The sequence below is a fragment of the Macrobrachium rosenbergii genome, chromosome 56, assembly GCF_040412425.1.
Source record: "Macrobrachium rosenbergii isolate ZJJX-2024 chromosome 56, ASM4041242v1, whole genome shotgun sequence".
In the NCBI taxonomy this organism is placed as follows: domain Eukaryota; kingdom Metazoa; phylum Arthropoda; class Malacostraca; order Decapoda; family Palaemonidae; genus Macrobrachium; species Macrobrachium rosenbergii.
The window spans coordinates 77096446-77113231 of NC_089796.1; the positions used below are offsets into that span (position 1 = coordinate 77096446).

General features: G+C 37.8%; 1 protein-coding gene and 1 pseudogene across 2 annotated transcripts; one reads left to right on the forward strand and one right to left on the reverse strand.

Moving 5' to 3' along the window:
• Window positions 1-289, reverse strand: part of LOC136836108 (peptidyl-glycine alpha-amidating monooxygenase B-like) — a 117382-nt pseudogene extending 117093 nt beyond the window's left edge.
• Window positions 290-8582: 8293 nt separating this feature from the next.
• Window positions 8583-13823, forward strand: LOC136836501 (uncharacterized). Of its 2 annotated transcripts, XM_067100848.1 has the most exons (3): window positions 8630-9646; window positions 10708-10893; window positions 13238-13823. In XM_067100848.1, exons 1-3 carry the CDS (start codon window positions 8986-8988, stop codon window positions 13420-13422), a joined length of 1032 nt encoding a protein of 343 aa, XP_066956949.1. In that variant the 5' UTR covers window positions 8630-8985; the 3' UTR covers window positions 13423-13823. The 2 variants fall into 2 exon arrangements, with proteins under 2 accessions (XP_066956950.1, XP_066956949.1); XM_067100849.1 differs by lacking the exon at window positions 10708-10893 and having other exon boundaries at window positions 8583-9646.
• The last annotated feature ends 2963 nt before the right edge of the window (window positions 13824-16786 follow it).

Sequence of the window (16786 nt, forward strand, 5' to 3'; positions counted from 1 at the left end):
GCAGAAAACTCCACAAAATGTCCTGACGAGAGAGAGAGAGAGAGACAGGTGGAACTGACAGCCAATTAACTCTACGGGAAACGAGGGCCATATTGCAGCGGCGTCTCCTGTACTCACTTATTCCAGGTGTCCATCGGCGTTATTCTTCTTCATGGTTCATCTTCCCGTCGCGAGAGTGAAAAGCTTTGCAGATGTCCAATTGCACGGTACAGTATCGATCACGCAGCTAAAATAACAGCTGCGGCACCACCTGCTAACAGCTGTGCTGGTCAGAGTGCGATGCCGATGTAGAGTTTAGTTTACATTCACTTTGTGTGGATGCGAAACTCGGGTCAGCGGCCATCACCCTCAATCTTCGAATTCTCTTGCGTTTTCCTCTTACTCTCATGCCGGGTGCTTCATTTACCTCTAATACCTCTCGGATGAAGGCACAAGCTATGAAATAAAGCATATTAATAAGGACTAATTGCTTAGCCTATCAACATATTGTATTTAACAAGGGTTGTGCATAATGAATCCCTGGTGATCTCAAAAGTTGGCGAATAAGGGCAGACGATGATTTAAGTCTGAGATATCAGATCTCTTTATAATAATGGCTGAATATCTAATTTGTTATCTTAAAATTCCAATTGCATATTTGTATTCAACGCCAAATCCTACGTGAAAGCTAACAAATTTGGGAGATCTATTATCGTAAAAATCTATAGCATCAGTCGATTCATCAATGGAAAGGTAAGCACATAGAAAACGTATACTTAAGGGCAAACTATTAAATGATAATTTGATGGTCGTCAAACAAGATAAACTTAACGGTGTTTTATCGCTAGACTACTTCATACAACTGGATATTATTCGCAATAGCCAAAAATATGTATAGTTCTCATACAAGTGTACTAGTGCATATAATTCATTCTGATTTAAGGAACGTTTACAACGCCAGATTTTGGAAACTAACAGAAATCGGCAACCGCCACTGATCTTGTGGTAGGACAAGGTCAAGGGTTTGGTTCATGCAGTACGTTTTAATGTGTTAAAAAATAGGATTAGCTTTATAATGTGTACATATACGTACTTCATCATACGTATAACCAATATATATATATATATATATATATATATATATATATATATATACATACATACATATATATATATATATATATATATATATACAATATATATATATATATATATATATATAATGTTTAATGTGTATGTATATAATTTTACCACTCTGAATAGCTTAGAAATAAAGTCTTAAACAGTCAGTATTTACTTTTGCCCCGTGGTAAAGCTGGACATTTAAATCAAGGATCAGTGTGATTATTATCATGTTGTAATATTGTGTGTGTGTATATATATATATATATGTATATATGTATATATATATATATATAATGGGTTGGTGTAGATATATATATATAAATATAAATGTATATACATGGTTGGTGTAGAGATTTAGTCACCTGGCTTCTCAATAAGTCTTCAGAGGTGAAATTGCTAGCCCCTAGCCATTTTTTTTTTTTTTGACCCTAGCTGACGATGGTAACATTTTATAGTTGGACTGGTGGATGGACAATAGAAGAGATCAGAGACCCTAAAACATGGGCTATGTGCTGTTCCACTCTCCAGTAAACACACACACAAACACACACTACACACACACACACATATATACATACATACATATATATACATATATATATATATGTATATATATATATATATATATATATATATCTATATATATATATATATGTGTGTGTGTGTGTGTGGATATCTATGTGTATATATATATATATATATATATATATATATATATATATATATATATGTATATATCTATCTGTGTATGTATCATTTGTTTATGCATGGAATTAAAATTCACGAAGAAATGTGAACCTACTACTGTATCATATTTGTCACTGAAGAACGAGACTACCACCCAGGAGGACTCCTTTATCGTGGCTTTTTAGCCAGTGGCACTGAGGGATAATGTCCATAAACACTGATGATTCCGACAGCCAGCTCTCGATCTACCTTCATAAGTCACAGAAATCGAAGGGTCTGTGTCATTAGACTCAAAGCCAGCGTTTTATCATAGTCATTTTTACACGCTCCTAAGTAGACATTAACGTCGGTTCCAGCCGGATACCTGAAGAAGAAGAAGAAGAATTAGTTTCCCTATCGACTGAAATACAATCTGGACGATGATACTGAGCGGTAATGAATGAATAATATCTCATGCCACGGTCTAGATATACTGTACTACCTAGACCACTCAAGCTACAGTGGTGCCGATTCACAATCGGTTACGAGTTTCCCTTTTCAGAAAGAAAACGTAAATACGTCCGTCTTTTTATGCCCAATTTGATGGTGCTTTATTTATCTAGGGGCGAAAGCATTCCTGCAGATGTAACTAGCAAAGACTTGAGTTACTTGATCACCGAAGGGAATACTTAATGGATTTGCCCTGTTGTGTCTAATGCTAATATCCTCTCTTCATATCACAGATATCGTGCTGTCACTCAGGCTTGGTAACTGGTTCAAACTCACGTTCTCTCTCTCTCTCTCTCTCTCTCTCTCTCTCTTGAGCGCGCGAGCGCTTATACACACACATATACTGTATATAATCAGCATGTATGTATGTACAGTACATATACGTATGTAAGTAGGTCCTGGTATTAATCTAAATGCCGTGATACTGCGCTAGTGACGTGCGTGCATGTGGTTTAGAGACAAAAAAAAAAAAACAGGGAGTATTATTACGTTTTCCTTCAAATACTTTCCGTACCTTTCGTGATACGGCCTTGTTAACATTACAGGCCACTCATTATTGACTTGACGTAGCTTCCCTTTGAGTCACTTTCTCCTTTATCGTATTAAAGTTACTTTTACTCAGTCGGCGATCGGCATTCAATATGACTTGTTGTAGCTTTCACCGGACCTTGTTTCTTCTTCTTCCTCTTCGAGATTGTTGGGGGGGGGGGTTATCCTTCTAGAGTATATTTAGCATATTTAGTGTATTTAGTTTGCAAGAAAAGTTGCTGTAGCTAAGGTTCTGCTTAGATGGTTCCAAGGTTTTCGTTTATTTAGCTGCATTTACAGTTTTAATTGCAAAAATAAATATGCTGAAAATATTATATAGCTTGGTTTCAAGTGTACTAGTTTAGGTGTGTGTTTTGATTCTAAAGATTGATATGTCCATTCTGATGTACTTTTGTTGGACCACATGCTTGTAATTTTAATAACTGTATTGTGTTGTGGTTAATAAACTTCTGTCTACCTACTATCTATCTATAAACTCTGAAATGACGCCACCATGACAACAGTTAAATCCACGTTGTAGACCAATATGTGAAAAGAGGCAAATAAGCGCCTAAAATATAGCTGGGTCGAACGGAATTTAAATCAGTGTCATGGCCCATAGAGAATGCCAGTTCACTGGCGTGTCTGCCAAGGTAATGAACGGCTCAAAATAGTCTTGGAACCTGTCATCGTTTGGCTGATGGCAGACAGGGAGGCGGGCAGTTAGTTATAACTTATCGCGGAACTGTTAATGGGTTATGAATAATAATAATAAAAAAAAGAATGCTTGGCCTTAGTAATGCGTAATAACCGTAGTACCTCAATAGCGTGACTAAAAAAAGTCCGTTCTGGTTGGCGTACATTGATTATTGATACCTTGTACTCGTGCAAGCGTATACGATATTTTAGACAGCCTTGATGGGGAACGTAAGGTATATGGGTAGGTGTGTATGTACACAGATATACCACAGGGAAAATTAAACCCCGGATATGAATCCTGACCGGTTTCGCCTTTAGTTTTCAAAAGCGAAACAGGTCAGATATATACCTATCGATTCATTTTCTCTAAGGTATATATATATATATATATATATATATATATATATATATATATATATATATATATATATATATTTGTTTAAACAAATATATATATATTATATAATAATATATATATACATATATATATATATATATATATATATATATATATTATATTATATGTGTATATATATATTATATATATATATATATATTATATTTTTATATATGTATATATTTTTATATATACTATATATATATATATATATATATATATATATATATATATAGACAGACAGAAATTCATCTTCAACTAGAGACAAAATACGCACAAGAAACTTGAAAAGAAAAAATCTTATGTAGAGGTATTGAGGTGCAACATACCTCGTTTGCCCCTGTGGAGGCATACTGTTATCCTACATATTCTTCAGTCTCAGAAACTGGCAACATAACGCCCTTTTCTAGAGAAGAACGAGTGGTCCTTACGATGGAGAGACTTCCCTATATAGAATGAATATTGAAAATGGTGGGGCGTTCGGTGTTAGGGGATTAAGAAATGTTTTTTGTTTTCATTTTCACCTCATTCCTGCAGCGTTTAAACTATTCACTCATCCATTAGATGCAAATGCATGTATAACGATGCTATCTGATAACGCTGCTTTGAAGGGTTGTCAGAGTAAGTCTATGACACCGAGGTGTCATAGACCGAGGTGGTAGGCCTACACCTGATAAGCATTAACTTAAGGAGTTTCGTGTCATTTACAAAGGTACTTAAGCCGTCTATTTGTCCGAAGAATCTAGTAACCCGCACGAGGCTTCCTAATCTAACTAAACCAACCACCCAGTAAGTGATAGGCCTATACCCGAAAGATGTGAACTTGAAGAGTTTCTTATCAATTTCAGAGTTGCTTATGTTTGCCCGCCTATTTGTCTGAATAATCCGGTGTTCCAAACCAGGCTTCCTAATCTAATTAAACCAACCACCCCCGTAGGTGACAGTTGAGAATGAAAAGACGAATTAAAAGTCTGAAAAACGGGAGAGGTGCCAGTAGATGATGCAAACACAAGCAACATTCTTCGGCACGACGTTGGTGGCGTTGGTGACCGGGTACGACACGTCAAGTATGTTTGGATGGAGAAGAGGTTTGTTTCTGAACGTTTCCCTCGCTTAGTAGGAAACGTATTGATCCCATGCACTAGGCGATAGTGACAGAGGCGAAAATAGTAAATATTTTAGCATAATATTGATTAGTATACCTAAAATTGTATATAGAAGAATCTTAATTCAGAAAGTTACAAAAATAACTATATTGATAGAAGATGCTTACTCTAGACAGAGCCTGTGTTCGACAGCAGTCTTAATCAACTTATTATCTCTCTCGATAGTCGATTGGATAATTGTGAGTTTAGACAGGAAAGAGGCTGTTTTATCAAGTGCTTGTTTCGTAACTGATTTATGGGAAGCTTTGTAGTCAAGAGAAAACAAGCAAAAAATGCGCTGAAGTTTCTTCGGTCAATCGAGTTTTCTGTACAGCGTATAATGATGTATGAGCCGTGGCCCATGAAACTTTCAATCTTCTTTTACAAAAAAACTAAAGGTGGCGAAAGCAAGTGAAATAGCTCAGGCTTTCTTTCTCTGATACCAGCACAGGTAGTGGGAGAAATAGTCATTTTTAACGAAAATATGTCCTGATTCTCCATCCACGCATCCTTATAATGTTCAAGAATTCTATTAAACTGGTAATCGTGAAACAGATGAGTAAATGGGATAAGACGACAAGCACTGAAGAATCCAACTGTGAGAGAGACAATAGAGAGAGAGAAACAGCCACGCTAGAGCCTCTGTGACGTGGCGAACGGTAGTTAAAGAATTAAAGTGAATGAAGACAAGTGGACCTACTTGAGACGATCTGCTTTTGAAGTAGGTATGCGTAGGCTGTAGAAAGACCAAGAGACGTATTATTACAAAGGAGAAAAAAGTATAGAATGCAGCTGTAATTCCACTGGTGTGGATGAGACCTTGGTTTTACTTCGTGTGGAATTTATTTGAAGTAGGTATGCGAAGGTTGTGGGAAGAATAGACGTATTTTTACATCTATAACAAAAGTATAGAAATGCAGCTCTAATTCCACTGGTGTGGATGAGACCTTGGTTTTATTTCATGCGGAATTTTTACGTGTAATGGAAGAAAAAAATTACTACAAGTAATTGTGCTTCATTTGCAAAAAAAAAACAAAAAAAAATCGAGGAATGTCACGATGATATTAACTTCACTGAGAAGCGAGACGACACAAAAAATTCAGTTTGATATCTGATGCTCAGTAAAGTAAACAAAACAATTAAATTATATTGGTTTTAGACTATTGTGTTATGCCTTTTGCCCTGTCAAGTTCCTTTGATATTATGTCGTCAACAATTTATTGCAATGAAAAGAAAAAATGCACTGAAGCACTGGCGATCAGTTCTTGAAACTTCAATGGGAAAATTGCATAGGCGAGAGAGAGAGAGAGAGAGAGAGAGAGAGAGAGAGAGAGAGAGAGAGAGAGAGAGAGAGATTAATCACGTACCTTTCAAGCTATATCACTCATCTGATGTCCTTTGGCGATTTCAGAACCTCATAATGACGGGATATTTTTCACTTCCCAAACGATCAGTTGTGACAATGAGCGAATGGAATTTATTTACGACAGGAGAGGCCCTCTCTAAATCATCATCTTTCATATTGGAAGGAAACCCAAATAATCTATCACTACTTCCTACTCGAAAGACATTCTAATGGATTTACGTGTTCCGTAGCTTCAGCGGACGATTGATGTAGTAATATCTTCCATTTTAACTCGACAAAGACATTCCGTGGTGTACCACTAGGTCAGGATAAGAAACCACAAGGATGTATTGAGACCACATACATCTTCCTTTTCGAAACTCAGTGTTGTATATAATTATTACTCCTGAAGCAAAGGAAGATCATATACATCAAAGATGATGGACCGGGACATTACCAATGGCACTCGCCCAATCCGACCAGCAATTGTGAGGAAACATTAAACTCAAGCGAATATTTCTATGAACATGACGAACGGTATCCCGGTCTTCACCTCTAAGAACCAAAAATGCAGTTAGGTCTGCAACTGTGTATGCATCCACGGTTTTGTGTATGCACGCAGCGTGTCAGTATTCATTCTTTTGTTTATCAGTGCTCCCCTTCGCAGACAAATTTACCGAGATCCTGGAACAGGTAAGGTTTTCCGCTAGGTCTAGACCTTGGTTTTCCGTATCTCTGTTGTTTTCAGACAGATATCCAAAATACTTGTCTTGAAGTGAAATACATCATATCGCGTTTCTTTCCCTGAATGGTTATCAAAACGAGAAAAAAATCACGTAACACTGCTCCTTCCCCAAATGGTAACTTAAGTATTATCCAACGGTGCCGAGTAGCTAATTTATAAGAATAACTCGAGGAGCTCGCTGCCTTATAACCAGTATATTTACTGGAAACAGTTAGGTGTTTGCGGACAGAAAGGGGTTACAGCTGGTAAGCCTTAGGCAAGGTTTCTCCAGAAAGCAACTAGTCCCGTCAGTGCACCTCATGTGGTGCACTGTAGGTATTACTTACGGTTCTTTGTAGCGTCCCTTCAAGTCCCTAGCTGCAACCCTTTTCATTCTGTACCTGCGTCATATTCACGTTCATATTCACTTTCTTCCATTTTACTTTCCACCTTCTCCTAACAGTTGTTTCATAGTACAACTGCGAGGTTTTCCTCTTGTTACGCCTTTAAAACCTTTTTCCTCTCAATTTCCCTCTCAGCGTTGAATGACCGCGTAAGACCCAGCACTTGGCCTTTGGCCAAAATTTTATGCTCCATTCCATTAGGCAAGGTGGAAACCCTGTAAGCCTCCCTTGCTGAAGTACAGCTTCATTGTCCTGTGAAAGAAGATTAATCACTGATTATTGAAAGTTTCCTGTATAGTCACAGGCCGAGGGACTTCCCGCCAGGAAAGCAGAAGAAGATTCCAAATTTGTCCTGGGAGAAGCTACAGTGGCCCTGATCTTTATCTGCTCTGATACATCTTGATGGCGAAGGAGATTGTTCCACTTAAAGGGGTACTGAATAGGCATATTCCATGATAAGGTGTTTGTCTATAAGTGACTGACAGCAGAGTAGTACCTGATGGCAATGTTGTGAGCCTAGACCTATCACAGCTGGTGCTCAACAGGATAGGATTCTTGGACCCGTTTGGTTTTCTTTAAAGACGATTGCTGGCCCTGAAAACTGAGGTATACATATATAGTACACTTTGCAGTTAATGGTAACCTTAACAGATATCTAGAAAGGCTCAGCAAATTATTAAATCAGCAGGGCATGCGGCTAACCTTCAGCAAAACTAATACTTTATTGACTGGCTGATCTTATACCGTGCTCCAGCTCCAATTCTAAATGACTGAATATTTTGTTACTTGGTGGAATAAGAGCCACATGCTTCAGATTTTCTTTTCCCGTAGACCTCATTTTAATATAGTCTCTAGTATTTGTAAGAAAGAAATCGTCAACTGATAAACGGCTGATATAATATTTAATCCCCTAAACATCCATATGCATCCCGTGACCTTATTTCTCAGATCTATACGATTTTTCGAAGTCAGCCAACTGACAGGATGAAAAAGGTATTCGATGGACCTTGTGCTCAGACATAGCACTAGTAATCATTCATCGATGATTGTTGTCTTGTGCTTGTATTGACTACGTCTACCCTTCTTTAGTGTTGAGGTGTCAGTTACTTGCAGTCATCTCGAGAAGAAGGTCTTACAATATTGCATTCCGCTGTCTGCATTCAAGTTACTGCCAAGGAATCTTTTTTTTTTTTGTCTTTCCTGTTTTCAAAATATTAACGAGAGATGTAATAAAAAAAGAAATCTTACAGATCAAAATAAATTGTTCTATTATATATTATTTTTGTCTTTATTTCATATTTTTATGCACTTGCTACTGAATTTCATAATGGTTTCTTTCCACAGTGAGATTTCCAAAAGGTGTTCTCAGGCTCTTTTTGGCGTCATTTCACCCAAGGCAAATATCTTGTCCCTTTTTCCCCCAAAAAATAATAAACTGTATTGAACTTTCTTCTTTCAGCAACATGACGGAAACGGGAAGGACTTTATCTCCAAAACTTGTTCTCTGGTTCCTTGCGGTGGCCATTTCATCTCGACCAACTGTCGCCACCGTTGTCTGGTACCCAGCGAGAGTCGGCGCGTCTTATCTTCTCAACTCAATCCTCGACCTTCCAGTTGCCAATGAGCTTTCGTGTGCCATGAAGGCAACCAAGATGGCCAACTTCAACCTGTGGTGCTACGAGAATGAAAGGTGTTCTCTGTACGATATGGATGTGTTGCCATTTACTGACCATTCGGACACCGATACGACAGTCCACTGCATGACCAGGATTCCCGTCGGGAATTCTTCTTCTTCTTCTTCTTCTTCGTCCACCATCTTTTCGACCTCTACAGTCACCAGCCCGATATCCTCTACAGCCGCTACAGAAACAACAGCAACCACTTTAACATCTGCATCCACTTCAGCACCTGCCTCAACTACAACATTAACTAGTTCTGCAACTACAACAACGCTGCCAGCGACAACTACAACTACAGAATCAACTACTACTACTACATTTACAACAGCAGTACCAGACACATCAACTACGACCGCGGTGACAACATCCACTACAGCTCCTACAACATCAACTACAACTACGGCTGTGACGACAACATCCACTACAACACCTACGACTACAACAGGTATGACCCACGAACTACAGTTCACTTCTCGGTTTCGTAATGTTTTTCGGATTTTCACTTGATTTCAGTGGAAAATTAATCCAAAAATATTGCGAAATCAAGAAGTTAGGCTTTCGTTGTATGATCATGACCGATATATTTCATATTTTATATTTCTGCTCAACAGAAATATAATGAAAACTTCGAAACCTAATGTGAGGCATCACAGAACTGTAAGGGTCCGCCTCATGATTATACTTCGATTATAGAATGAAAGTAATTTTTTTTTTTTCTTTTTATGTAACTGATTTCGAAGTGAAACTCAGTTCCGCTTTTTTTTACCCAAGATTTTTTATCAAGACATTTTATGTTTAATATATGTAAATATATATATATATATATATATATATATATATATATATATATATATATATATATATATATATATATATATATATATTTAGATGGCCTTGGGTTTGGGATGCCATGATGCCCGCTTTAAAATCTTTTTATCAATATACTGTATGAATATGAATACAAGAATACAGGTATGGCACAAAACAGGCGTACTGTATCATGAGTATTACGTATAAACATCCACGATTTAAGTTTTATTCTGATATATCAGATTTTCTCGGCGTTCGCCTTCTCTCTCTCTCTCTCTCTCTCTCTCTCTCTCTCTCTCTCTGTAGGTAATAATTAGTTCTTTGCAGCGTCCTTCCTAGTCCCTAGCTGCAAACCCCTTTCGTTCCTTTACTGTACCCCTTCATATTCTTTTTCTTCCATCGTACTTTTCCACCCTCCTAATAACTGATCATAGTGCAACTGAGAGGTTTTCCCCTGTTACACCTTCAAGTTTCTACTGTCAATTTCCGTTTCAGTGCTGAATGACCATAGGTCCCAGCGCTTGCTTGGCCTAAATTCTATATTCAGTTCAATACTTCCTCTCTCTCTCTCTCTCTCTCTCTCTCTCTCTGAATAACTGTGGTACCTAAACAATGCGAAACCACGCAAGAAAATTGAACATTGTAACACAGTGAATATTCATGACAAAATTAACCTGCTCATTTCTTCGTGACCAGCTGCTATACAGAGCCTGTGCACCATCGTGAACCAGCTCGGGTGCATTTATCTCGTGGACACCATGTCTACCTGGTACCAGGCTAAGGCTGGATGCGAGGGCCTGGGAGGACACCTGTACAATGCGGAGACGGAACAGCAATTTTTGGACCTGGTCTATCACGCCCGCTCCAACTACTATCCTAGATGTGAGTGTTTTCGTGGGCCAAAGGAACGGAAAAGGGTGTTTTTTTTTTTATTATGAATTGAATAACAGCTCAGTTACGACTCGGGGCAACTGATCTGTCTCATACTAATGACTGCATGGCTGTTAAAATGTGCTGTCACTTCATATTGTGGCATTTCTTTAAAAAAAAATCGATGGCTGGGGAAATTTGATGACGTTAGACTGATGCCTCGTATGATGATTACACCATGAACTTTCTAAACTAGCCCACTACATTTTAACGGCTATACGTCTCATTAAGGATTATAAGTTATATTGCTGTCCTAACTCCCTCTCTTTCCTTTATCTTTGCGGAAACTGTTATGCCCTCAGATAGTGAGACCTCCGCCCATCTCTTCAGGAACCATCTAAGACTTAAGCCTACAGCGCCACTGTCAGCAAAGAGTGCGTATAGTAAAATCTCCTCTCGCCAATATTTACTTACCTATTCACTGACTGATTTTGTAGATAGCTAATCATGTTGGTATATAATGAAGTGAAGTAGTGCGACAAAGTCGCCAAGACCAGAGATACTTCTAGAGCGACCGTTAGGCCTATTTGTGAACTGCGTACGACACCTAATTAAAAATTACGATGAGCTGAACACAAGGAACTGCCAACCAATATAACCACATTCCTCCTCCAACCTTCCCCACCAAAGCTCGGTCTCCACTCAGATCTCCGGGTTAGGTTACTTCATTCTAGGCTTAAAATCAATCACTTTCACAGAGCAGTTACCACACCAACAGTATACTTTAGCGCTAACGCTTTGTAAGCGAACTGTCCAAGATGTAACACCCAAAATTCTTCTCCCTGCATTCCATTTTATTCCTGATGAATGATGGCCTTGAGCTGATGATGGGGTAAAGGCTGATTCACATTATACCATCACGTCACGTCACCGTCCCACAGATTTAGCGTTAAGAAACTTGCATAAGCACCGTCACGTCAGTTCAAAATATTCTTTCCCAAGAAAACGTGTCGTGATGTGACGGAGGATGCCGTGTGCTTGATGGTGACGTGATATGATGGTGTGAATAAGTCCATTTGGTAACGTAAGAAATTCTCACATACTTTGACGTGACGTGATGTGTGGGTGACGTGATGTTATAGTGTGAATCAGCCTTGACGGGGAGCGAATCGTCCGTTCCCTCATTAACCTCATAACAACTCCATGCCGTCGTCTTCATCGTCATTATTATTATTCTTTATTATCGGAATTTTCCGATCTGAAAACACGCTGTACAAATCTCACCATCTCCATCTTTATGAGTGTTTTTTTGGGGGGGGGGCAAAGAACAGTATAAGGAAAAATTCTACTGATAAAAAAAATTAACTCTTTTTAATAAATAAATAAAGTAACTAATTATTGTTTTGAAAATCGTGAATTAGTATTAAAATGGACAAAGAATATGTAGTCAATTTGATTACTTTCGGACATATTTCATACAGAAGTAATTAATATATTGCAGTAAAAAAAAAAAAACTGGGCGAGGAGGGGTAACTAAAAAGTACATACGATCAGAAAAAAATATCTGGGGACCCACATCAACATCCGAAAAATAATCATTAATAGAAGGTTTCAGTTTCTTTTTTTAACTAGTTTATATGCCTAAATGCACCCTGAGTCTATTTCCCGCCATTATCTTATATCGATCAGGCGCTGTAGGTATTTAACTGAACTCTTTTTAGCTTTATAAAATAAAAAGAATTGCCATCGAAATCTATGAACAAGTTACATGTACCTTAGTGATTCCCCCTAAGCCTCCTCTCCATGAAGCGTCTCCGTTCTCTGATTTTTTTTTTTTTCTGGAGAGTCGGCAACATTTAACATCAAAGTTAGAACTGAACAGTGAATGTATTTTTTGTTTATAGTTGTGCAGAACTGAAGTGATCTATGCGAATTCTCACAAACCCGAGCAAGCGTGTCGTTATTTTGACAGCACTAGCACTGGTCCCATAAGAGCTAAGTTCAACGGCCAGAAGATATACCCGCAGGTCACTTGCCACTTTGATTCAGCTTCTAATAATCTGAAAATAATGCCGCAGACTCTCAGTCTTCTAAATATAAGGTTCCTTGTTCCTCTATGCTCTCCCCCCACAGCTCTGGTTCCTACGGAAAGTTCATCCACATCAGCTGTAATCTACGTGATAGTATTGATTTTCATTTCTTTCATTTAGTAGCTTGCTACTTCTATAGCTAAGGTTTCTAGTGCCTTCACGTTATTTTTTTTTTTCGTTCACGCCATTCAGACTTTCTCACCATCAGTCTTGATAAGGTTTTCTATCTGGTGTTATAATGGTAATATTCCTTTTCTTCTTCGCAGATGTTTGGATGGGAGTCAAGAACAGAACTTGGACGTTAACTTCGCGCCCTGTGTCAACTAAAGAATGGGACTATTCAGAACCTAACGGGCCTCTTGAATCCTGTGGTTATATGAACAGGGGAATGGACTACTATCTTGCTGACTATGACTGCACTGATCCGTCGCCTTACTTGTGCCAATTGTAAGATTTCCACGATATTCCCAACCGAGGGCTAAAGAATTTTAGACCTTGGTCCCAAACACGGTCTAGAGATTACTCTTGTGTACTTTGGTTCCAACATCCCCTCGGAAGTTTCTGAATGCAGTGCTTATCACTCATAAATGATCCATGGTTTTCCTTTTACTTTGACGCAGTTAACTGCAACTTCAGCTACAACTACTACTGCTATTGATGGTAGTATCAACTACGTTTTTTTTTAGAAAGGCTTGGGGGTTGATCACATTTAAAACTGAATTTAAAAATTGTGTCATCTCAGAATGACTGGCATTACTCCTAATATCCCTCAAGATCATCCATCCATAACATTTTCAAGGTTTGCTTCTTCAGTAAAAAAAGCAAACAAAGAAAAATAAAGTCTACTAAAAAGTTCCTCGTTTATTTCTATAAGTTTTATACTCTTAAGATATTTTTTTTGATGTAGATAAGTACATAATTTATGGAAGACGGTGTAATTCAGCATATCATGAATTTTGTAATTCAATTTAAATACACTGGAATGGGAAAGAGTGCTACTTTCTGTTATACGCTTTATCAAAAGTCAACCAACCCACAAATCTTAACATGCAGTGGGAAATTATAATATATATATATATATATATATATATATATATATATATATATATATATATATATATATATATACATACATAAATTTATGTAAATATAACAAAATAGGATATTGTCTACTCGAGTACTTTTCGGGTTTCACAAGTATTGCCCAAACAACTATGAAAGTTGACATCAAATGTCTATTTCCAATGTTCATTTGAATTCATAAACCCAGCATACGTGAAGTGGAATATTTCAAAAAGAATTACACTAGCCCATATCGAGGCTAATTCCTGGAAGCAAAATCAGTGAGTAATAGAATGCCATCAACTATTTTTAGCGTTGCTGCTAGCCTGAAGTGTTGCAGTATTAGGCCTATATTGACTGCTGAACAAGTTAAATCATTGCCCGGGAATGAAATGTCTTTTCCGATGATATTCAGTAAATTTTCTTTGGTTCTGTGAAACACAGAGGATAAATTCTTAACGATCTTACCTCAGGAAAATGGTTTTATGTAAGACGAAAGTAAATATAAAAGTTTGTTTATTAAGTCGACTTCGATTGCAAAGTAAGATTCACGGACGGAACAAAACAAGAAAATATTATAATCACAGACATTTCCGCCAAAGAATGAACCTTTTCATGAATAATTTACACGGATATTCCGAGGAAATTTTTCAGTTTGCGAAGTAACTAGGAACTCTAAAATGGTTTCTTACATAACGATAAATTATAAATAAGCGAGCATTCTGTGACTTGCAAATCAATCTCTTTGCACGTGACCATAAGAATTTTCTGCCAAATCGGCTTTAAAGGGATGAGTAAACATTCTTTCTTTCTCTCTCTCTCTCTCTCTCTCTCTCTCTCTCTCTCTCTTCCTAGGTCCTCTCAGGGGCGTCATTTCAGATTTTTGATGGGGGCGGGGGGAAGGCAGTTTGGCGAGCGAAGGGAGCCTAATCACCTGGTTTTTTTTTTTTTTTTGAGCTATTTTATGTGCTTTTTGAAGCACATGAAATAGACAGGATATAACTTAATGTGATGGCCCATTTGAATTTTGGTAGGAATAATAGAAAACCAGCTGTTGTTACTTCTTGTGGTGAAGGGGGGCAAGTTGAGGCTGGGGGGGCATCTTGATTCTGCCCCCCGCCCTAAATGACGCCCCTGAGTCCTCTCGTCCTCATATATAATAAAAGAAACCCAGTATTTATGTACCTGGAAAAAAAGGTACTAGAAAAAGTGGACAACCTTGGCTGAAACCGAGCAGAACAAGAAATAAGCGAAGAAATAAAACGAGAATGCGACGGCCGAAGCTTGCTTCGGAAAGCTCTCAGAAAATCCATATGGCGAGAACCAAGATATTGGAGGGTGAACATTAAGGAAGAAGAGAACAACTCCACCACGCACACGTCATGCAAGGACTAACCTTCCCCATTCCCCTAATTTTATTATTATTATTATTATTTTACTTATTCCTCGTTCCAAAATAGCTCGTTGAGACCCGAAGCAGGAACAATAACCTATTCGTAGTAACAACTAAATACGTCCAGAGTCATGACGCTTGGCCACCGCATTCCTGAGGGGTAACTAAATAAATCATGAGAGAGAAAACGGAAAAATTGATTACCCCACGCTCGAGTAAACTCTAATCTGGTACTGCAGAGCCTTTGAAATGGCGAAGGTTATGTAAAAGGTTTTAGACGATTTTCTGCACACTAGGCTGAAGAACGTGCAGCTTAAAGAGCTTTACAAAGCAACATGCTTCACACCATTAGCCTAGAAGAAAAGCTTCCTTTCGACGCTTTATGTGTTGTTAGGCGAAGTATCCATGGAAACAATCTGATTACGTGGAAAAATATGACTCTGGGCTTTACATGTGGGAAGACTGGATTTAACTGGCAAGAAAGAGAGAGAGATTGCAAAAACAATATGAATTCATCTAATGCTTCCTCTACAGTGCATCCTTTTTGACACTAGTATTAAATGTCAAGAATTAAGACCTACTTCCTGTTGTTGGTCAGTTTTTAGGCGTGCTAAAGTTTCTGTATTCTTATCTGAGTTTTCAGTTGAAAACGTTGTAACGGATATATGAAATGCTTCCACACGTTTTCAGCACTGGCCTACTTCTGAACTGTTTCTTAGTAAAATATGCAGCAACTCGTACTACCTCTATCCAAAAGGTCTTGCGACGCAGTTGGAACGTCTTCCCTTTTCCTGATCTTCGCTGAACTTAATGTTTTGTGTTTCATGAATAGTTATCTAGACATCTAAGAGTGCTTGTCAGGTATAAAAAAAAGGTCTATAGAAACAGTAATTAGGAAATCAATCTTTTACGAATGTTGTCCATCTGATAATGAAACACTAAACAAAACATTATGAGCATTCATTTTCACGGTTCTTGTCTGAAGCCACAGAACACACAGGAAAATTAGGAGTCATTTCAGTTTAATATTTCCTGGCTCTCTTCTCGACGCTTTGAAGGAAAGAAATATTTTTAATTAATAACAAAACGAACACGAAGAACTATATTTTGCTTTGATATATATCTTCCGGAAATTTAACATTTTGCATTCTTTTTCTTCTGGAGTAAATTACAGTTACAGACATATGCTCCAGTCAATTGCAGACCTTCTTATCATGCAGTGTGGTTATTATTATTATTATTATTATTATTATTATTATGAATGCTACTCCTTTAATTCACGACAAGATTGACAACCCATGGAGCGACAGAGATTTGACAATGGTGTCACTAGAAGGGTACCATCTCTCATTTTGGGGTA